Source organism: Giraffa tippelskirchi, chromosome 2 (genome assembly GCF_054371585.1).
Source record: "Giraffa tippelskirchi isolate mGirTip1 chromosome 2, T2T-mGirTip1v1.2.pri, whole genome shotgun sequence".
Taxonomy (NCBI): domain Eukaryota; kingdom Metazoa; phylum Chordata; class Mammalia; order Artiodactyla; family Giraffidae; genus Giraffa; species Giraffa tippelskirchi.
In genome coordinates, this window is record NC_137276.1 from 12,472,651 (window position 1) to 12,495,823 (window position 23,173).

The 23,173-nt window shown below is 42.5% G+C and overlaps 1 protein-coding gene across 3 annotated transcripts; it reads right to left on the minus strand.

Annotated features, from left to right (window-relative positions):
- Positions 1–38: 38 nt before the first annotated feature.
- Positions 39–18,044, minus strand: DENND10 (DENN domain containing 10). Of its 3 annotated transcripts, none has more exons than XM_081536291.1 (9): positions 17,962–18,044; positions 15,469–15,665; positions 14,013–14,092; positions 10,912–11,060; positions 9,866–9,977; positions 7,823–7,923; positions 5,545–5,652; positions 3,325–3,419; positions 39–1,576 (listed from the first exon to the last, which is right to left on the minus strand). In XM_081536291.1, the coding sequence occupies exons 1-9, from the start codon at positions 18,014–18,016 to the stop codon at positions 1,400–1,402; spliced, it is 1,074 nt and encodes a 357-aa protein (XP_081392417.1). In that variant the 5' UTR covers positions 18,017–18,044; the 3' UTR covers positions 39–1,399. The 3 variants fall into 3 exon arrangements, with proteins under 3 accessions (XP_081392417.1, XP_081392426.1, XP_081392436.1); XM_081536300.1 differs by having other exon boundaries at positions 15,537–15,685; XM_081536310.1 differs by having other exon boundaries at positions 15,469–15,685.
- Positions 18,045–23,173: the final 5,129 nt, after the last annotated feature.

Here is a 23,173-nt window from a genome sequence, read left to right on the forward strand (position 1 = left end):
TTGGAGTGGGGAGAAAGGGCACAATTTATGCCTAAAAGTGCTGAATATCAAAATATTTCACTTTATTTCTGTATCATAAATTTGTCATTTCAACAACTTTGATCATGAGCTAATACAGTAATACAAAAAAAAAATGAGGGTGAAAAAGACGTTAGTATTCATTTTCATAAAGTGCAGATTTAATTTTAAATTGTTTGCCCCAGTAAACATCATTTTACTTCAAATTCTCCCCTGCCCCTACCCAAGAAGGGGCTGTTTTAAAATTGTTTTCCTTAACAATGTCTACCACCCAGGATAAATGAAAAATCCAATAAAGACAAGTTTTTCTGCAAACATTTTTCGGGTTAAGATTTCTGAGGACAAGAGTACTAAGTGAAAAAAATAACCTGTCATAATTAATATGAATACATATAAGAAGAACGTAATTTAGACCCCCATGCTTATTTTGCAATTTTTAGGTCTCCAATTATGAAAAAGGTACCTAACTAAACAAGAATGGATACCTTCTTATGTGGCCAAATTAATTTTACTGACGTTGCTTGAAGACATTCTCTGGTTTTGGCCTTTACAAGAAGTTAATTCTCACACTCCCTCACCAATTATATAAGGTTGCTGTTTCAGTCAGACAGACATTTATATTCAAAATAGGCTTCTTCTCTTATGCTACTACATAAGGACTGGCCTCTTTTTTTAAAAGAATATCGCTACCAACTAGGTTAATTAAAGAGTACTCATGGCTTAAATTTGCCAAATGCTTACCTCTGCGACAGTATAAATATGGATTATTAAAGTTGTCTACTCAAGTATAAAATCTAGGCAAAACCCTTGTAATATAGGCAAAATATTCAAAGGCTAAGAAAAAAAATTTCTTTTACAAGAAAGTGCAACTGCAGGGTCTTTTGAATGATCTAGACGGTTCTGCAGAGAACTTAGTAGTTTGGCTCAGAAAGTATAGAGTTCCTCATGAGGAATTAAAGTTCTTCCTAGAAGAATTCAAAGCAAAATTTCAGGCAGCTTTCTGAAAATAAACCATTAGTTTGTGGTTACACAATGAGATAAACTGGAACTTATAACGAAGGCCTTCAGACTTGCTGCGATTTGCAGGAGAACTTGACAGAGCTGCTCTGCTCTTACCCCGGGATTTTGGGCTTTTATAAAGTTACATAGGTGGTTACAGCACTTTGTAAACATTGAGAGTAGGTATGAAATTAATCAGATAGGAAATCAGAAGTGTTTTCATGTGTGTTTCAGTGCTTTTTCAGGTCAAATTACAATGCTTTCAAATAAAACATTAAAAATATAACATTTTCTTGGTTATTTCCAGTATTTTACATAGTTAATGGATAATCATGGTGCTAGGGCTTTAGATCAGTCATCAGTGATACATTCTGTCCCACTGTCAAATTTTCAGCATTTGCTCCGCGGCTGCTAGATGGTAGAGGAAGTTTTCTGTGGCTGGTGGAAATCGTCTTTGCTTTAGTGCCTCATAATTGAGCACTCGCTTTTCTCCATCATCCGAAACTTCTGAAAATGGAGCCAGGTTGGTGAAGATTTCTTTTGTTTTTAGGGAGATATCCTTTAATAGAACAGGAAAATATACAATACGCTAGTGTCCAAAAACTTGAATAGCTGTCCAGAAATTTTCCTATTTCTTTATCAGACTAACTTTATTTATAAATTATAAAAAATGAAACAAATTTAAAACAACAAAAAATAAATGTCACAGCTAACTTTGTGCAGCAGCAGTGGTGGGGGTGGGGGAATATTTTAACCTTTTTTTTAAGTGCACAACTCAGTGGCGTTTTAAGTACTTTCATCATGTTGTGCAGCCATCACCACTACCCATTCCCAGAACTTTTTCATCATTCTAAACCAACTCTGTACACATTAAACAAGAACTCTCCACCCACCCCACTAGGCCTTGGCAATCACCACTGTACTTTCTGCCGCTATGAACTTGCCTATTCCATTAATAGGTACTAGTGGAATCAAAACATCTGTCCTTTTGTGACTGGCGTATTTCACTCAGCATAATGTTTTCCAGGTTCATACATGCTGTAGCACACGTCAGCACTTCATTCTAAGGCTGAGTAATATTCCACCATATGTACACACTATGTTTTGTTTATCCATCCATCCGTTGATGAACGTCTGGGTTGTTTTCACCTTTTGGCCATTGTGAATAATGCTACTATGGACATGGGTACATAAATATCTATTTGACTTCCTGTTTTCAATTTTTAATATAGAATTGCTGCTGCTGCTGCTGCTAAGTTGCTTCAGTCGTGTCCGACTCTGTGCGACCCCATGGACGGCAGCTCACCAGGCTCTGCCGTCCCTAGGATTCTCCAGGCAAGAATACTGGAGTGGGTTGCCATTTCCTTCTCCAGTGCATGAAAGGGAAAAGTGAAAGTGAAGTCGCTCAGCGACTCTTAGCGACCCCATGGACTGTAGCCTACCAGGCTCCTCCGTCCATGGGGTTTTCCAGGCAAGAGTAATGGAGTGGGGTGCCACTGCCTTCTCCGTAATATAGAATTACCAAATCTATATTAATGCTGTGCTTGGCTTTTTGAGGAACCTGCTATTGTTTTTAGAACAAATCTCTTCCCAAAGTCCCCTCCTGCCTGGGATGAGCAGCCCAGCACCCGCAACACAGGCTTTCCTTCCCCTTCACCAACTGACATTCCCTTTGGGAGGCTGAGGACTCAGCAGGGCTCGAATTAAAGTCATGTCTGTTTCCTGGTTTGCTGACATCATTAATTTATTCGGATATTTTTGAATTCTGAAAACACACCAGGCACTATGTCATACATTATACTGAGCCATCTATGGATCACTTTTAGTCCATGAAAAACACTGTAATTCAAAACTCAAATTTATACATTTCACCAACACCGTTTTCACTCTAAGGTTGCTGGTGGAATGGGTGGGTAATGGCCATCTGTCCAGTAGGAGAGTCTCAAGAGTCTGGGTTCTCAGGACAAAACCTGCCCACCCCTCCCGGCCACAGATGGATAGGCCAGCACTGAGGAGAAAGGCGCTGCTGGCGAGTGCCCACCAAACCTGTGGCCCCTCTCACCACTGAGCAGTTACATCTTCCACAATAACTGCTTGATTTTGGCACCGGCCCCCGGTGCCCATCTCTCCCTGGAGCCTGGTAGCTGACTGGCTCATCTTCATCAGGCCCATCCTGAAGACCTCCTCTGAGCAGCTGCCCATGGGCCTCTCCAGTCACTTCCCGCTGTTCACGTGGACAGCAGATAACCTGCCGCTGCCAAGAGATGCCTTTTTGGGACTCAGTCGGTGGGAAGATGAAGGCATTACCTGTATAACTTGGCTGTCTGACTTCTCTGGATCTTCTGCCGACTGGACAATCAACTGACCAATTTCTTTGTGCAGCTTGCCCATTGTCATGGCCTCTGGTGAGATCAAGAAGAATATGTAACGTGAATGTTTAGACATTTACAAAATGAAAAATAATCATCTACATGACAACCCAAACAACTGTACTGAGGGGATTCTGAAAAAACAATTGACAAGCCCCCACATCTCCATCCTGTTACTATACACAGATGAGACGGTTGGATGGCATCACCGACTCAATGGACATGAGTCTGAGTAAACTCCGGAAGTTGGTGATGGACAGGGAGGCCTGGCGTGCTGCAGTCCATGTGGTCGCAAAGAGTCGGACACGACTGAGCAACTGAACAGACTACACACAAATATGGCGACACAACAGGAGGTAAGGCATGACCGTGATTTATATACTTCATGTCCAAAGTAAAAATACACCAACGCCAAACCAAAATTCTGATAAGAATTTTTATTTTTCTTTCTAGACAAAAACCTAATGAAAACTGACTTCGTATAGGTTGTAATTGTAAGCCAAGAGCCTGACTTTCCTATCCACGTCTTCACAGTTGGAAATTCACATTTATCTTTCTGGCAGGAATATTGTGAAAGCAGTGCTTCCTGTCAGTTTTGGAGAAGCATCTCAACAATCACGGTGTAAAGGCCCTTAGGAATGAGCCAAGAAAGCAACCTAAGTTACAGTAATTATGGGCTGACCAAAAAGTTCGTTCAGGTTTTTTTTGTAACGAACTTTTTGGCCAACCCAGTATCTACATTGCTATTTTCTGCAGCAAGAAGGTTAACAGAGATTTCTGGTTAACACTCGAGAGGGACAGACTCCACTGGGATGAGCCCATTTTATTGACTCAGAGCAGCAGCGGACAGCCGGGAACGGCCATGCTTTCCGGTCCTAATGCTTCAGCAGTTTCAGTGGCCCTGGCCATAGCTATATTTCTACCATTCCAGCTTTACAAAAGGCAACATCTCCTAAAGACCTGATAATATATTTTGAATTCTTCACCATGAATATGTATCATGCTTGTAATTTCCAAGTGAATTAAGAGAAAACAAGTTTTAGTTCTATTAATTGGAAGTTGCTAGATAAAACCTCACATAATCAGAACCTAGCTAACAACTATCCCTCACTGGCTAGCATTCGGCTGCTCCCAATTTTAGGAGAAAGATAAATGACAACACAAAAGTTGTTATCGGTAATTCTCATCTAAAACCAAGATTTCACAATGTCCTGGGCTCAAAATGTATAAAACCCAAAACTTTTCTACTTTATGCAGCTGTAATTTAGGATAATTTACAGTTTCCAGAGGTGACCCTATGACACTAGCGCACCCTTTCTTGGTCTTTAGCCCCCAAGAATACTCTCATTCCCTGGTGTTCACTGAGACATTGTTCAATAAGATTTTCCACACAGGAGTCATATTCAACCCTTGCAGTGACATACGTCTGCATCCTCTTTGATACTTTGTCCTTCATGAGGTGGAGTCTAAATTCTTTTCCCTTAATGACCTGCTTTAACGAATAGAATATGGAGGAAGTGACGGTATGTGATTTCCCAGACTAGGTCGCAGAAGACACTGTGGCCTCCTCTGTCTTGACTTACTGTTGGGGTGACCAGCAGTCACGTGCTGAGAACACTCAAGCTGTCCCAGGGAAAGGCCCCTGTGGTGAGGTCGCTTGTCCACAGCCGCATGAGCAAGCTTGAAAAGGGATCCTCTTTGCCCCAACTAAGCTGAGCTTTCATTTGACTGCAGCCCTGGCAGTATCTTGATTAAAACCTCATGAGAGACCCTGAGCCAAAACCTCGTAGCTAAGTCACTCCTGAATTCTTGCCCATCAAAACTGAGATAATAAGTATTTCGTGTTTTAAATCACAAAGCTTAGAAGTAATCTGTTATGCAGCAATAGATAACAAATACACCTTGTTTAAAGAGAAAAGTGGAGAAACAATATGACTAGACCATTGATCTTATTAATATATATACACCATACAGCGTAAGCACTCACATGTATCCTTAACGGTTAGGTCTACTAGGATGAGTGCTGTATTCCAGACAAGAAAAATCCCTCCAGCACAACAGGTGAGTATTTAGTATTTAAATACTGAGAATCAGCCTAAAAAATGCAACTGCTTGGCTTATATCCGGTGTCAACAACAGAGAATAATAGAGAACTAACCTTTTGCGAGCGGGGCAATGGTGACCTCACTGTCTGCCAGATTCACAAACACGTCGTACAGGTCTGATCTGTTGCTCACCTCTAGGTCCACAAATCCAGCAATGTAACCTGTGTTACAGGGAGGAGCAGGTTACTGGAGGAGGAGGAAATCACATTGTGAACATACCAAAACGGGAGTGAGTCTAAGAGCTCATCAGCTGCTTTTCTTCTCTGTGTCACTGATCGCAGGGCATTTAAGCTGTATCTGTGGTATTTCTTAAGGTGCCATTATTGCCAACTGTCTGAAGAAACTCACACACCCCTCAGAATGTCCCAAAGTTAGATTTTATGTCAAGGAAGAAGGCTGAAGTAAATCATCAGCTTTTCAGTTGTCGTTATTTGGGTCAAAAATGACAGAGGAGGGAATTCCCTGGTGGTCCAGTGGTTAGGACTCGGTGCTTTCACTGCTGGGGCCCGGGTTCAATCCTTGGTTGGGGAAGTAAGATCCCACAGGTCATGCTGTGCGGCCAAATAAAAAATAAAGTCTTTAAAAGAGAATGACAGAGAAAACAGCGTGTAGCAAGGATTCTCTTGACCACTGTCCCCTCGTGGGTTTTTGTCGCCAAGAAGTCACAGCCAAACACTCGGGTTCCTTGGGGATAGCATGGAAGAAACAGCATCATTGTCACCAACTTTAGATCAGATACAATAAACACTAGAGGACTCAAAGCAACTCAAGAATCAGCAGACTGGACTTCCCGGGTGGTCCAGTGGTTAGGAATCCACCTGCCAATGCAAGGGACGTGGGTTTGACCCCTACTCCAGGAAGATCTCACATGCCATGGGACAACTAAGCCCGTGGGCCGCAACAACTGAAGCCTGTGTGCCCTAGAGCCCGTGAGCCGCAACAAGAGAAGCCACCGCAATGAGAACCCTGCGCACCGCAAGTGGAGAGTAAACCCCGCTCGTTGCAACTAGAGAAAGCCTGGGTGCAGCAGCGAAGATCCAGTACAGCCAAAAATAAACACATAAAAAAGAATTAGCAGACTTTTGGAACTGGTGTTAAAACAAAGGTTCCCCGACTTTTTCAATTTCACAGGACAATACAACTAAAAACAACTGTTTTTTTGGACCAATTTTACTTTACCAAGTGAGGACGTTTAAAAAACAACGGCAGTAACAAAAGTAAAAACCTACCACAGAGCACCCAGACAAAGATTCCCTCAGGTATAAGAAAATGTGATATATGATGACCAAAATCATATATCGAATATGATTCATAAAATCATTATTTCTATGATACATAAAATCATATATCAAATATCAAAAAAAAAAAATGATACTGCAGATTTCTGGAGAGAGAGGACACTATTCAGTAAGTGTTCCTGAGCCAAGTTGCTATCCAGATGGAAAAAAATGAAATAGTGGAACTCACACCCTACCTACAAAAAACAGTAATTCCAGGTAGATTAAAAGCTTAAATGGGGAACAAAAAACTTTATATAAATTTTTACAAGAAAATATAGGAGAATATCTTTCTGCCATTGGGATAGAAATTTTCTTAAACAAAATATAAAAGATAAAATCATAAGTCTAAAAACATCCCAACACATTAAGATTTCTATTCATCAAAAGATACCATGAGGGGAGACTTCCTGGCAGTCCACTGGTTAAGTCTATGCTTCCACTGCAGGGGGTACAGGTTTGATCCCTGGTCAGGGAACTAAGATCCCACCAGCCTTGAAACATGCCCCACTTCATTAAAAGGAAAATGAAAACAGTGGTAACTTTTAGGTGATTTTGTGTATTTTATCACAATTTTTTTTTAATTTTATAATTTTTGTTAGAGTATACTTGATTTACAATGTTGTGTTAGTTTCAGGTGTACAAATTTTTTTAATTAAAAAAACTTTGTAAGGGAAAAAACAAACTGGATGCATTTACCAAAGAAATAATAAATAATCAACATTCTCCTTGCTGTGCTGTGCTTAGTTGCTCAGCTGTGTCCAACTCTTTGCAACCCCATGGAGTGCAGCCCGACAGGCTCCTTTGTCCATGGGGATTCTCCAGACAAGAATACTGGAGTGGGTTGTCATGCCCTCCTCCAGGGAATCTTCCCAACTCAGGGATCGAACCCAGGTCTTCCATGTTGCAGGCAGATTTTTACTATCTGAGCTACCAGGGAAGCCCAACATTCCCCTTAGGAATGCTCTAAAATTAAAAAAAAAAAATCCCCCCCAAACAAACAACAACCCTGGTTAAAGCTGAGTTTCTCCTCCCCTGGGAGCCTGCTGCCTACCTGGGCACATCTGTAGGGCTTCCAGTTCATCGGCATCCAGGTGCACATAGGAGTGAAGTATGGTCCAGTCCTGTCGATGCCACACCAGGGCAGGCAGTGTCCTGGGGAATCAAAGTGAGAACACAGATGGTTGCCAGCCCACCCCTGAGACTCCGCCTGTCCTGTTCCCTCTTCTTCTGGGGAGGAAACTGGCTTCCAGAGGCAGAAGGAGAACAAACTCACTGTGCCAACACCTGGAGGCTTCAAAGTAAAGTAATGCAGTGTTTTGCTGTTGCTTAGTTGCTCAGTCGTGTCCGACTCTTTGTGACCCCGTGGACTGAAGCCCGCTAGGCTCCTCTGTCCATGGGATTTCCCAGGCAAGAAAACTGGAGTGGGTTGCCATTTCCTTCTCCAGGGAATCTTCCTGACCCAGGGATCGAACTCCCAACTCTCCTGTATTGGCATGTGGATTCTTTACCACAGAACCACCAGGGAAGCCCAAATGTTTTAAACACCACTTTTGGGGTCAGATTAGCTACAAAAAACTGAAGGTATTAGTTTCAAAAGATCTCCATGGTGGAAAGGAATGATGCTTTTAAAGTGTTCCCCCATGGTCCAGTGGTTAAGACTCTGCCTTCCACTGCAGGGGGCGTGGGTTCCATCCCTGCTTAGGGAGTATCCCACATGCCTCACAGGGCAGCCAAAACAATAATAATAATAATAATAAAGTGCTCCTCCCAATACTCCACTCTGCAAACTGCCACAGAGGCGGTCTGGGGGTAAAATCCAAAGTGGGCCCTGCAAGCAAGAAATTTTTTTGAAGCCTCCCATTTCATATTTAAAATTCCAGCCAAACTTGCAAACTATTTTGTGTTTGTTTTCATACGAAAATAAGTTTTCTTAAAAAACTTCCAGTGAAACAGCTACTTCATTCAGGAAGAAGCATGTGTTGAATGTGCCTGCGGTTTTTGTGAACCCTCTGGTGGTCTACTAGATATCTCAGAAACTGAGGACACTCAGGTTTCAGAAGCATAAATGTAGAGGAAGAGGGAAAATGGGTGGAGAAACACAGAATCTGGGAGTGAGAGCAGGATAACAATTCTGGTCCCATTACTGTGACCTGAGGCAATCACCATCCTAACAACTGTAATCATTTCTAGAGTGCACACTATGTAACGTGCTGAGCATGTTACACAAATTATTTCCAATCCTGAAACCAAGCTTATGAGGTGGGTATTACCAGCTTCATTTCACAGATAAACAAACTGAGGTGTAGAAACATTACATATCCTTTATGTGGTCACAAGGCTAAGAAGTTGTCTCCTAGGACCCTACCCTAGGTCTTTCTGCCTAGCAAGCCTTTTTTCTTCTCAGTATCTAACCACTTAGCCTCCATCTGCTTATCTATAAACAGGGCAGTCACACTTCCTCCCAGGGTTCTTCTCGTGAGTCAGTCTAATACACCCAAGTGACTTACACAATGCCTCACATACAGTGAATAGCATAAATGCTAGCTCCTCTGCTTTTACCAAAGAATCTAAGAACAAATCTTAAGTTAGATTTGGCAGAAAACAAAACGAATCTATATTTACTATATAAATAAGAGTCTGTGATAAAACAGAATGGAAGAACAACTTGCCCAAAACAGGGGTCAGGCAACTATGGCCCATGAGTGTGCTGCCCTTATTTGCATGTAAGATTTTACACGGAACACAGTCATGCTCATTCATTTACGCATGTGCTGTGCATGGCTGCTTTTATGCAACCCATGGCAGTTGAGTAATTGGGACAGAAAGCATATGGCTACAAGGCTGATATCTACTCTCTGGCAAGGGAATGTTTGCAAACTTCCTGCTCCAAAATATTTATATTTCAAAATTTAAAGAAGAATCTGTTCAAACTCAGTGACCTTGAACATGAAATCTAAACCAAAGTGGTATTTCACCCCTAAGCTAACACATCTTATTTATACCATCGTGCAAAGCAACAGGGCCCACAGTGACACAGAGGACCCCAAAGTGGCTGCCAACAAAGTTTACACTTTTTAATGATAAGAGATCATACCTGGTAAACTCCTGGACAGCTTCTATTTTGGGGTGATAGACGACAATTCTTTTCTTTAGCATCAGTGCTGTGTGTAAGATAACAGTTTCCATTCCAAACTGAGATACAATGTCTTAAAACAAAAGAAATTGTGAGTGCATTAAACATTATATAAGGAAATCAAGTTTTTATCAGAAATAATTCTTATCACATGAATGCATAATTATTTTCAATACAGAGAACAAATTTTGGTAAATGTTACAAGTACAGAAGCACCTTAGTTGGTGGATGGCATATCACTCCATACATCTGCTCCCCAGGACGGGTGTTACGGTAGCTACACCCACTCCCACAAGGGACTGGATACTGGATGCAGAGGTGAAGCCAGATTCATGAGAAAGGGGAATTATATGAAGGGAATGACCATCTTTGGGATCGTGAAAGCTTAAGTTAAAAAAAAAAAAGGTTCACTGATCCCTCAAACCTACATTTACATCACTGCACAAGTCCTTGTGAGACAGCTGGACAAACACCTAACACCTCAACAGGGATGCTTAGAAACCATATGAAACAGTGGGATCAAGGATAAGAATGAAGGCCAGCATCGCTCTCGGAGTCCTCTCTCTTTCCTTGTTAAGGACACAAACTCCTGGCTTAGCTTCAGGCTGGACCTTCCAGCGAGGAAAGAGAGGCAGGGAGTTAGACTGGGAACTGGGGCAGGGGCTTTAGCACCCCCGGAGGAAGAGGTCACTGCTAAGATCTAAGGAAAGGAAAACGATGGAAGTCAGTGGAGACTTCGACCTGCGACTTCAGCACACCGAAGAAAGAATTCTCTATAGGCAGTTGGAGTCATATGGAAAGAAACACCACACAAGTCTGCTTTCCTGACAGAGTTCTAACCATATAAGGAAATGGAAAACTACCTTCCCACACAGGAAACAAATATTATGTAGATGAAAATATGTGGAAAGAGGAAATAATAGTCTAATGCGAGACTGTCCCTGGCCTGGAGTTTTGTTGTTGTTGGGGTGGGTTTTTGTTTCTTTTTTGCATCTTTTTTTTTTTACCTTTGATGGAACCTGCAAGGTATGCCTTTCGGGCATCAAAGTCCTTGCTAAGGAAAGAGCCATTTTCTTCACTCTGGCATATCCCCTTCGTGAGAACCGCGATGTAACTCTCCATCATCTTAACTGGGCTCCCGTGCTTCAGGTACATTCTGCGAGAAAGGACAAAAAGCAAGCGTGCTTCTAGTTAGCATGGACCACCTGGAGTAAAGCGCCAAGGCCAGACATGGGTACGTTCTAAAGAACCTGAGCCAACTTGCTAACACACTTCTGAATGCCTGCATCTTTTCATGACATAGTTACTTCTATAAATTTACTCAGAAAATATATTAGAACAATAAAACCACCACTGAAGAAACCTTCAACAGTTCTGTGAAGTCAGCTCTCGTTACATCTGGGGAGGCTGGCTGAGGTCCACTTAGGCAGGAGAATGAACTAGGGACTTCCTGAGGCTCCGCTGTTCTCAAGAATACTGTATCCTTATCTGTTTTTATGTCTTACATTCACAGGTGGTGTCGTTGGGCATAGCAACTCTTTTATTGCTGGATTTCCTTTCATAAGAAAGGAGTTTATGCATTGTTCACAGAGAAAGCAGCAATAAGTTGCAGAATGTATATTTACTATTAGAGTTCTCAGAGGTAGCTATATTTAGATAATTAAGAAATCAAACTCCTCTAAATTTCTGGTGATAAATAAACACTAGATACATTCATTAAATTAAAAAGGTGCAGAAAATGCTGACAGGAAGGCAGCTACATTTACAGCTCACATGTGAAATCAGGCTCCTCCCCTGCAATCTCTTCCTGTGAGAACCTAAATGTGAATTCTAGAGAAGTAGGTCTGGGTCTACTTGGGCATTTTAGTAGCTGAAGGGATACAAAAGTGGGATGAACATAAAATAACTGTTTAAGACAGATCACTTGAAAACTATATTTATTGTAGATTAAGTGAAAAAAAGCATGTGATTTAACTGCTTATTAAATTTCGTCAACTATCAGTGTTTTTAAATTATTTTTGTGCACACACTGGGGAAAAAGAGGCAGAGGACAATGAATATGATGAACTGGCATGTATAGAAAACAATCAACCCCATGAACTCATCCAATGCTTATAGATGAAGAAAACAGCTCCAGTAAGACATAAGGAAGGCAAGTCCAGGAGCTGCCCTGGGGTAGGGGGGTCGGGAGGAAGAACTGGAGACTGGGAACTGACGAAGACGGGGACTTAGGCTTCACTGTACACCCTTTGGTGTTATTTGCATTTCTTTTTACTATGTGCTTACATCACGACCACCAAAAAACCAAACGGCACCATTAAAATGATTACATATTTAAAAAATAAAATTTCATTTTAAAAAATAATTTAAAATTATAAAAAGGGGTCATGGCAGTGGGCCCAGATCCCACAGAGCGAACGGACCCCGCCATGTGGGGATTCTCTGGCCACCGTGTGCAGTGTGCTACAAAGGGCGCCTCTCACCAGAAATGGGAGAGGGCACCTTCCTGCCATCAAAAAGTGCTTTTCTAACTAACGCAACATTGTAAATCAGCTATACCTTAGTGAAAATAAAAAAGGGAAAGTGAAAAAGTGTTTATCGCTGTGTGTGTAAAGAGGCACATGTGTTCGTGGGGAGACTGAGTGTGCGTGCAGAGAGCACGTGGGTGTGGACAGGTGCCAGGGCAAACACTTGAAGAGTGTTAAGGGGGGCCGGGCAGAGGAAGTGGTTGGCATCAGCTTGAGTCCTCATTCCTCTTGTAACTGTGACAGGAGGAGAGAATTCAGAGTGTGACAATGTCACAGCACTGCACAAGCTGAGAAACCCTCTGGGCTTCCTCCAGGGCAGGAAGTACGGTCTAAAGCTACCTGGCCTTTGGAGGCCTAGAATTATTTCCCAGTGAATTCAGTTGAGTAACCTAACCTTGACTCAATCAAATGAAATGGGAGTCCACCATTTGTTCAGAAACACCTCTGCAGCGTCTTTAGTTCATGGCTCCTGGATAGTGACCCTTCTAACAGGAATAATTTCCCTTTGTGTCAGTGCCTTATTTGCAGACAACTGTGTACGTTCCAGTGAGCCACACTCCTGGAATTTATCTCATGGAGAGCAAGAAGTTCTTTTTTATCACAGCTGACTGCAAAAACAGTAAAACTTCATTTTGTCAAAATATAACCTAACTGTAACATTTAGGTCATGAGATGGTATTCTTACACTGTGTGTATACATATATAAAAATGGCAAAAATGCAACCATTTATCAGGCTTATAGTGTGAAAAACAAACACAACGCCTCTTATCCCGCCCCCCATAAAAATCTACATATTGGATGTAAACCTGAGGGTAATACATAACACTGATCATTATAATTCTATCTAGTGACAATATTAGGGGGAAAAAAAAAAGCAAAACCTGAAACCCTGCAAAAGTCTTGTTTAAGAAAAAGATAGGGGTGCTCTTTCTGCCCCCTTCTGATGCCTATGTCAGAAGCTTTCTCTATCTCCTTTATACTTTAATAAAACTTTATAAAAAGAAAAAGATAATGTCTCTCACATATAAGAGAAATTTCATTAATTTCACTAGATACACTTATCAAGGCAAGAAAGCAAACTAGTATACTTCAGATTAATTTTTTCAACAGTCGTGAAACTGAAGGCCACTTGAAGCATGATTAACCAGTTCATCGGTTTCTCAGCTCCTCAGCATTCCAGCTAAGAAATATTTTCCTGTCCTTAAGCATAATTCAAAAGGCCCGTTAGCCTTCCCCAAATGACTCCCACACACAGACTGACACAAATGAACCAGCTTACCACTTCCATCCTAAGGAAAGTTCCAGCTTGGAAATGAGCAGAAGTAAAATACCAAAAGTGGCAAGTGACTCAAAATACCCAGCACCTACAACAGTTGTGCAAACTGCCTCTTCTCCCCCCATCTATCATTTTCCCTGATAACAGGAGCAGTACCATGGAAGTAAGACAAAATTCCTCTTTATAAAACAGTGTCCAAACAGAAGGCTGAAATATGCTTCCTCATGTAGAAATTTGCTACATGACTATTGAGTAAGATCCTCATTTTTGTATATTAGCATTTAATACAGTTTTCATACAGACCTACACAATATCCTAGTGAAGGCGGCATATTTCTCTGGATTAAAATCTTTGGCGGTCAGAACAATAGAAAAATGAGTCACCTGTCCAAAACAAACAAAAAAAAGTACACTCTTTAAAGACACTTTAATATAATTAATCTTTATTACTACATCCTAACAAGCCTCTTGTATAAGACAAACCAGCATTAAAAAGAAAAGACCAAAATGTAACAAGTCCTCACTTGCCTCTTTATACTTTTATGTGTATATTATTTATAAATAATATACACATAAAAAATATTTTGTGTGTGTATATATATATATATATATACATAAAAATTATATATACATATATTTAATTTCCTTTTAGTTAGAATTCTTTTTCTCAAAAACATAAAAATATTTCAAATATCAGAAATGTGAGTTTTTATTTAAAACCCCCTACCCTCATCAAGTCGAATTAGGAATGCTATATCAGACCTACCACTTGGTGACTATTTTTCATTAATGAAATAGAAGGATGGAAAACAACATATATATGTTTCAGTAAAAATCATACAGTTCCCCAAATATTCAATTCTCTGTAGGATGTTATATAGGCTAAAGGGCATTGTTATAACCTTCATTTATTTATATGCCTCTATTAGTATATATACAAATTTCTGATCATCATATACCTATTATTCCCATTAGTATCTTTTTACAATTTACATTTTCTAATTATTAATCTCTTTTTTGTCTTAAACCTCTTACAGTTTCTAAATTGTTGCCTTCCTGTTACTTTAAATGTAATTCCTAACATTTAAACTGGTATCCTGAACATGTTTCACACCGTCTGGTGACTGACTACAGAAATAGCCCCGAAATGCTAAAAGAAGTCTTCACCCGAAAACCAACCAGGGGCTCAGCCACTCCGTACCAATATTATTTCCTCTGAAAAAACCTGCTGGCTGTGTGGGACTAGGAAAGTCCAAAATGACCACATACTTCCTGGCTTTTAGCCTGTCACCTTGATGGTGTCCGTATCAAGTGACATACACACAAAGTCTACTGAACACACACATCTCCTTAGTTATCCTCTCTATTCTTAACATACCCTTGTCAAACATAAACCAATAAAAAAGTTTTCTTAACCAGGATAATTATATCCTTTAAAATAGTTTTTAATTATGGGAAATTACTTCTTCCCACTTTTAATCAGAGTCAAGGCTTTGAAAACTTTTCTACATTTCTACTCCATCCAAGTGTAACCTGGGAAAAGCTTCTCTATACCAACCACGGGTCAATCAAACAATATATACCAATCAATATAATGACTGAGAGTGAAATGTGAAAGAGAACATTCCCAATTAAAATCATATATTTAATATCTTCCCCAAACATATTATGAATGAGGAAGTCTGAAGCTAAGGGTTATTGGAATAATCTTACATCACTTAAAATATTTTTCCATTCTGTTGACCCTCCTACAGTCATACCTTTTTCAGAATGGAAGAATCTGGAACTTCAACGGTTGTGATATAAAACCATGTTCTTCTGTACTGACCAAAGACGAAGGGATGGAGCGGTTTGTTTCCATCTGTAAGGCAGCATTTTCGCAGCAGCAGGTTCCTTAAAGTGGCTGTGGTGGAAGGATAACACCACACCCACAGGACTTCTCCATTTGTGTCCTTTTCTACGGTGGAAAGATGCTCACTGTGAGAACGTCAAACAGCAGCAAGGAAGTGAATTGATTGGTTACTTAGAAGCACTTCGTGGAATCAGTTTCAACACCCCATTTTACAAAGAAACCCAGAGCATGTGAGATCCCCCCCACCCCATCCCCCAGTTCTCACCTACCTCTCCTGGTCCCATTAGCTAGCTCTCCTGATCTCAAATTTTAGGCCACCTGAGTAACAAGCTTTTCTAACAATTCATGAATGAAAATGTAGCTTTAGAGGTTTGGTAGGGTCTTCCCTGTCTCCTCCCATACAAATTCTCATAAACTTATAATCACTTTACCTTATGATCTAGTTGGAAGTATGTTTAATAAATACATAGAAAGGGTTTGTTGAAAACTGGAAATTAAGAAAATGGGGACATCTCTGTCATATCACGCTATGCACTGATAGTATGAAGTCTGTATTTAAAATTTTAATAATAATGGTTAAACAGTCATACATGAAGTTTCACTACCAAAGTCAACACCTTAGTAACAAAATAGGAGCAATTTGCTAATAAAAACAACTCCAGGCAAAAATAGCCTAAAATTTAGAGAAACAGTAACTGAACATACACCAGTAAAAATCCAGTTTTTCATCTACAGACTTAAAAAAAAACCAAAACCTTTTATTATGAAAATGTCAAGTACGAAAAAGTAGAGAATGATAAAATGAACCTCCATCACTCAGCTTCAGCAATTATCAACACCTGGTCCTCCTCCGGTCATAAGGGGAAGGAGCTCCACTCACCCCCATTATTTTTAAGCCAATCCCTTTTAAATTCATGTCAACACGAAAAATTTTTAAAAATGAATTGAAAATGTGGTAATTTATCTTTTTCTTTGCTGATACCAGATAAAGACGCGCTTTAATTCAGTCTTACCTCGAAAGTACCTTCAAGGACTAAGAAGTCTTAACGACAAAGATTGCTCAGTTGTGAGCAACTCTTTGTGACCCCATGGACTATACAGTCCATGGAATTCTCCAGGCCAGAATACTGGAGGGGGTAGCCTTTCCCTTCTCCAGGGGATCTTCCCAACCCAGGGATCGAACCCAGGTCTCCCGCATTGCAGGCTGATTCTTTGCCAGCTGAGCCACAAGGGAAGCCCAAGGACACTGGAGTGGAAGATGTCTTAGGTACTTAGGTTTTGTTTTGAAACAGTTTTAAAATCACATTAGAAATGAACACAGAATCTGTTCCCAGATAAATGCACTCCTTTGAGGCAGTGAAAATAATCAGCAACATTTAGCCACATTTCCACCAGTTTTGCTAAATCTAAGCAATGTGCCTGTGCACTAGGGTTTAGGCATATATGAAAATCTCTGGAGAATATTTTTTCAAAGGACAGTGGCATGCAGGGAACCGACAGACGTTCCCCTAAACCAACCCCGTGCTCACTGTTGCTGTCGGATGGACGTTGCTTCAAAAACCATTGCACAAGCCTCGGGCATGCATTTCCGGCAGCCCAAAGATCCTAACACACTTCCTTATCCACTGATTTCCTCAAAAGAAACTGGGATTCCACCCACCCTATTATGATATTACATGTTACATGCACGACCTCTCTCTTCGGATGCAGGCATTCTCCCCTGGTATGAGGTGGGGCTCTGGGGCTAGACTGCAAGGGTCCCCATCCTGGGTCCACCACTTCCTAGTGTGCCTTCTTGTACAAATGACACCCTGGGCCTCCATCTGCTCCGTGAAGTGGGCATCAAACATTAGCCAGACCCCCCTGGAGCCGAGGTGAGAGTCAAACGCGAAACAATCGATGCAGAACGCGTAGCACCCCGGGCTTGCAGCAGGCCATCACCTCTGGAACCACCCGATCACATGACCGGGGCCAGACGGGCGCCGGGCTAGCGCCCGTCTTCTGCCTCGCTCAGAGGGACCCCGGCCCTGCAGCCTCACAGACGTGCAGTCTGCAAGTTGCCCTCGGCCTCACCGGGGCCTCGCCTGAGCAGCTCGATCAGCCTTCACGTCCAGGCTCGTCTGCAGCTCGGAGCGTCCAGGAGGACTTCCCTCATAGAACCCTGGAGGTCTCCGGGGTCCCCCCGCCCTGCCTCCCAGCCCAGGCAGGCCCCAAACAAGGCCGCGGGCGCACGGGCCGAAGCGGCAAGCCCGGTCCCTGCGCCGAGGAGGTCGGGCCCACAGCCCCTAGCCCAGGCCCAACTTGGAGGGGGCCGCGCCCTCCCCACCGCTGGCGGTGCTGCGGGACCAGGCGGAGACGGAACTGGGTGCCGGCCTGCGGGGCAGGGCGCCTGTGTCCTCACCGATCAGCCCGACTCCGAGCATCAGCTGAGTGTCCACAGCCGCCGTAGCAGCCATTTTCCGCCGCCGCCGCCGCCGCCGCCGCAGAGAGCCGATCCCAGCGGCCAGCCCGTAGGCCCCGCCCCTTCTCCAGGCCCCGGCCACCCAGGAGCCCCACCCGCTCGCAGGCCCCACCCTTCAAGGCCCGCCCCGCCTCCCTCCTCCAGGCCCCGCCCCCTCCCTGAAGACACCCTCCCTCCTCCAGGCCCCGCCTCCCAGCCCTGAAGACACCTCCTCCCTGACCCGCTCTTCCGGACTTCCTCCCTCTCCACTTACTTTCGCCCCAGGCGCCTCAGCCTCGAGGACTGTCTCTTGTCTCTAACCCAGATCTTCATCCTCCGTCTCCTCATTTCAGTTCGGTTCAGTCGCTCAGACGTGTCCTGTCCATTACCAACTCCCGGAATTTACTCAAACTCATGTCCATCGAATCGGTGATGCCATCCATCTCATCCTGTTGTCCACTTCTCCTCCTGCCTTCAATCTTTCCTAGCATCAGGGTCTTTTCCAATGAGTCAGTTCTTCGCATCAGGTGGCCAAAGTATTGGAGTTTCAGCTTCATCATCAGTCCTTTCAATGAATATTCAGGACTGATTTCCATTAGGATGGACTGGTTGGATCTCCTTGCAGTCCAAGGGACTCTCAAGAGTCTTCTCCAACACCACAGTTCAAAAGCATCAATTCTTCAGCGCTCAGCTTTCTTCATCGTCCAACTCTCACATCCATACATGCCTACTGGAAAAACCATAGCTTTGACTAGACAGACCTTTGTTGGCAAAGTAATGTCTCTGCTTTTTAATATGCTGTCTAGGTTGGTCATAACTTTTCTTCCAAGGAGCAAGCATCTTTTAATTTCATGGCTGCAGTCACCATTGATTTTGGAGCCCCCCAAAATAAAGTCTGTCACTGTTTCCCCATCTATTTCCCATGAAGTGATGGGACCAGATGCCATGATCTTTGTTTTCTAAATGTTGAGGTTTTTTTTTTTCTTTTTTAAAAAATTTAATTCGATAATTGCTTTACAATGTTGCGCTGGTTTCTGCCGTACAACAACATAAATCAACCATAAGTATACATATATCCCTTCCCTTGAACCTCCCCCTACCTCACCCCTCTAGGTTGTCACAGAGCACTGGATAGAGCTCCCTGTGTTATACAGCAACTTCCCATTAGCTGTCTATGTTACATATGATAGTGTACATATGTCAATGCTACTCTCTCAATTCATCACACCCTCTTCTTCCCCCACTGTGTCCACAAGTCTGTTCTGTCTGCATCTCTATTCCTGCCCTGCAAACAGGTTCATCAGTACCATTTTTCTAGATTCCATCAGTCAGCCTGGAAAGGGTATGGAGAAAAGGGAACCCTATTACACTGTTGGTGGGAATGCAAACTAGTACAGCCACTATGGAGAACAGTGTGGAGATTCCTCAAAAAACTGGAAATAGAACTGCCATATGACCCAGCAATCCCACTGCTGGGCATACACACCGAAAGAATTGAAAGAGACACATGTACCCCAGTGTTCATCACAGCACTGTTTATAATAGCCAGGACATGGAAGCAACCTAAATGTTGAGTTTTAAGCCAACTTTTTCACTCTCCCCTTTCCCTTTTATCCTCAACCCACCCTAATCTTCACTCTTCCCCTCAGGCTTTCCTCATTCTACCTCTGCCCTCGGGTCTGGCTCCAATGAGCCGTCCTGAGGTTGGAGGGAAGGTCTCCCCATTCATTCATTGGCTTATTCATCCAGCCATCCCCCCCAAAAATAATTGAGGATTTAAAATGGCTTTGGAAATACAGGGTTGACCAAGACAGAGTATTCTAGTGGGGGACTTACTAAAACAGCCCAGAGTGATAAGCATCTTGCAGTAAAATAGCGCTGTTTGTTAAAGAGTTGAATGGGCATGTGGTGATCTGAAATGGGTGTTAAGGAAGGCTTCCCGCAGAGATACTTGAACAAAGATCTGAATGATAGGAAGAAGCCAGACTGTTTGGGTGGCTCCAGGATCCTTCCTTCTGGATTCTCTGTGTCTCCAAACCCAAATCACACAAAACTCATCAGGGAAAAATCCTTACAGTCTAGTCTAGTCTGTACACTGGCGCTCAGTCCTGTCAGACTCTTTGTCATTGCATGAACTGTAGCCTACCAGGCTCCTCTGTCCATGGGGTTTCCCAGGCAAGAATACTGGAGTGGGTTGCCAGCATTTCCTCCTCCAGGGGATCTTCCCGACCCAGGGATCCAACTTGAGCCTCTTGCATCTCTTGCATTGAGACGCATTGGCAGCCAGATTCTTTACCACTTGGCACCACCTGGGAAGCCCTTGGAGTCTATAGGCAAACGATTCACTCTTCATCTCATTCGATCTTTTAAAAAAAATTTTAATATGAAATATTTCATACATACATACCAATCTAAGAAAAAATTATGACTACCACCAAGCTTAAGAAATAAAGTATTACAGGGACTTCCCTGGCAGTCCAATGGCAAAGACTGTGCTTCCATTGCAGGGGAAACTAAGATCCACATGCCAGTGAGGCCTGGTGGAAAAAAATAAACAGAAATAAAGTATTGTAAATGTCCCATCACTTCATGAGAAATAGATAGGGGAAAAGTGGAAACAATGACAGATTTTCTTTTCTTGGGCTTCAAAATCAAACATGAAAATTAGCCAATCAAAACAATGGTACATAACAGAATGCTATGAAACTATGAAGGAAAGTGAGGTGGATATATTTGTGCTAACTCATTATAATCCCATAAACTTTATCATTACAGTGCTGCTAGTTTCCCAGGAGGCTCAGTGGTAAAGTATTTGCTTGGTAAAACTCTAAGTTCTTTGTGTACTTGTGTGTATATATAGGATGGGAGGGATGCGCACCCAAGTGCTGACAGTGGTTTTCTCAGAGGAGGAACATGGGGGCTGTGGGGATAGTGAGAAGGAAGGTTTGCGGCTGTAGATTGTATAATAAAAATACAAATATAAGTATTTAGAAATGTTGTTCAGTCACTAAGTCCTGTCCAACTCTTGGCAGTCCCATGGACTGCAGCATGCCAGGCTTCCCTGTCCTTCACTATCTCATGTCCATTTAATCAGTAATACTATCCAACCATCTCATCCTCTGTCGCCCCCTTCTCCTCTTGCCCTCAATCTTTCCCAGCATCAGGGTCTTTTCCAATGAGCCAGCTCTTTGCATCAGGTAGCCAAAGTATTGGAGCTTCAGCTTCAGTAATAGTCCTTCCAATGACTATTCAGGGTTGATTTCCTTTAGAATTGACTGGTTTGATCTCCTTGCTATCTATGGGACTCGCAAGAGCCCTTCAGCACCACAGTTCGAAAGTATCAATTCTTCAGCGCTCAGCCTTTTTTATGGTCCAACTCTTACATCCATACAGGACTAGTGGAAAAACCATCAGTTCAGTTCAGTCCAGTCACTCAGTCGTGTCCAGCTCTTTGCAACCCCATGGACGGCAGCACGCCAGCCTTCCCTGCCCATCACCAATTCCTGGAGCTTGCCCAAACTCATGTCCATCGAGTCGGTGATGCCATCCAACCATCTCATCCTCTGTCGTTCCCTTCTCCTTATGGAAAAACCATAACTTTGACTATATGGACTTTGGTGGGCAAATTGATATCTCTGTTTTTACTATACTGTCTAGGTTTGTCATAGCTTTTCCTCCAAGGAGCAAGTGTCTTTTAATTCTGTGGCTACAGTCACCATCCACAGTTATTTTGGAGCCCAAGAAAATAAAATCTGCCCCTGTTTCCACTTTTTCCCCATCTATTTGCTATGAAGTGATTGGACCGAATGCTATGATCTTAGTTTTTTGAATGTTGAGTTTTAAGCCAGTTTTTTCACTCTCCTCTTTCACCCTCATAAAGAGGCTCTTTAGTTCCTGTTCACTTTCTGCCATTAGAGTGATATCATCTGCTATCTTAGGTTGCTGACATTTCTCCCAGCAACCTTGATTTCAGCTTGTGATTCATCTAGCCCTGCATTTTGCATGGTGTACTTTGCATATAAGTTAAATAGCAGGGTGACAATATACAGCCTTGACGTACTCTTTCCCCAAATTTGAACCAGTCTGTTGTTCCATGCCTGGTTCTAACTGTTGCTTCTTGACCTGCATACAGGTTACTCAGGAGGCAGGTAAGGTGTATAGTGCATAAATATATATATTTACAAATATTTATAAATTTGTATACTTAGTACATAAAGGCTTTACATATACTATCTGTAAGGTCCATATGCAAGTCAAGAAGCAACAGTTAGAACCCTGTGTGGAACAACTGATTGGTTCAAGATCGAGAAAGTAGTATCACAGGGCTGTCTGCTGTCACCTTGTATGTCTAACCTGTACGCTGAGCACAACATGAGAAATGCTGGGCTGGATGAGTTACAAGCTGGAATCAAGATAGGTGGGAGAAACATCAACAGCCTCAGATATTTGGATGATTCCACTCTAATGGCAGAAAGCAAAGAGGAACTAAAGAGCCTCTTGATGAGGGTGAAGAAGAGTGAAAGAGCCGGCTTAAGTCTAAATATTAAAACAACTAAGATCATGACATCTGGCCCCATTACTGCATGGCAAACAGAAGGGAAAAAGGTGGAGGTAGTGACAGATTTCCTCTTCCTGGGCTCCAAAATCACTGTGGAAGGTGACTGCAACCATGAAATCAGAAGACGATTGCTTCTTGGCAGGAAAGTGATGACAAACCTAGACAGTGTGTTGAAAAGCAGAGACATTACTCTGCTGACAAAGATCCATATAGGCAAGGCTATGTTATTCCCAGTGGTCACATGTGGTTATAAGAGCTGGACTGTAAAGAAGGCAGAACACCAAAGAATTGATGCCTTCGCACTGTGGTGCTGGAGAAGACTTCTGAAAGTCCCTTGGACAGCAAGGAGATCAAACCAGTCAATCTTAGGGAGATCAACACTAAATGTTCACTGCAAGGACTGATGCTGAAGCTAAAGCTCCAGTATTTTGGTCATGTGATTTGAACAGACGACTCATTGGAAAAGCCCCTGATGCTGGGAAAGATTGAGGGCAGAAGGAGAAGAGGGTGTCAGAGGATGAGAGGGCTGGACAGCATCACTGATACAATAAACATGAACTCGGGCAAACTCTGGGAGATGATGAGGGATAGGGAGGCCTGGCATGCTGCAGTCCA

Excerpts from the sequence above, each read along its gene's own strand:
- DENND10 (XM_081536291.1), bottom strand. The coding sequence starts at position 18,016 with ATGGCTGCTACGGCGGCTGTGGACACTCAGCTGATGCTCGGAGTCGGG. Across the intron at positions 11,061-14,012 it reads TTCACTAGGATATTGTGTAG|AATGTACCTGAAGCACGGGA; the intron begins GTCTGTATGAAA and ends CCTTTCTCGCAG. Across the intron at positions 3,420-5,544 it reads CATTGCCCCGCTCGCAAAAG|AGGCCATGACAATGGGCAAG; the intron begins GTTAGTTCTCTA and ends TGATCTCACCAG.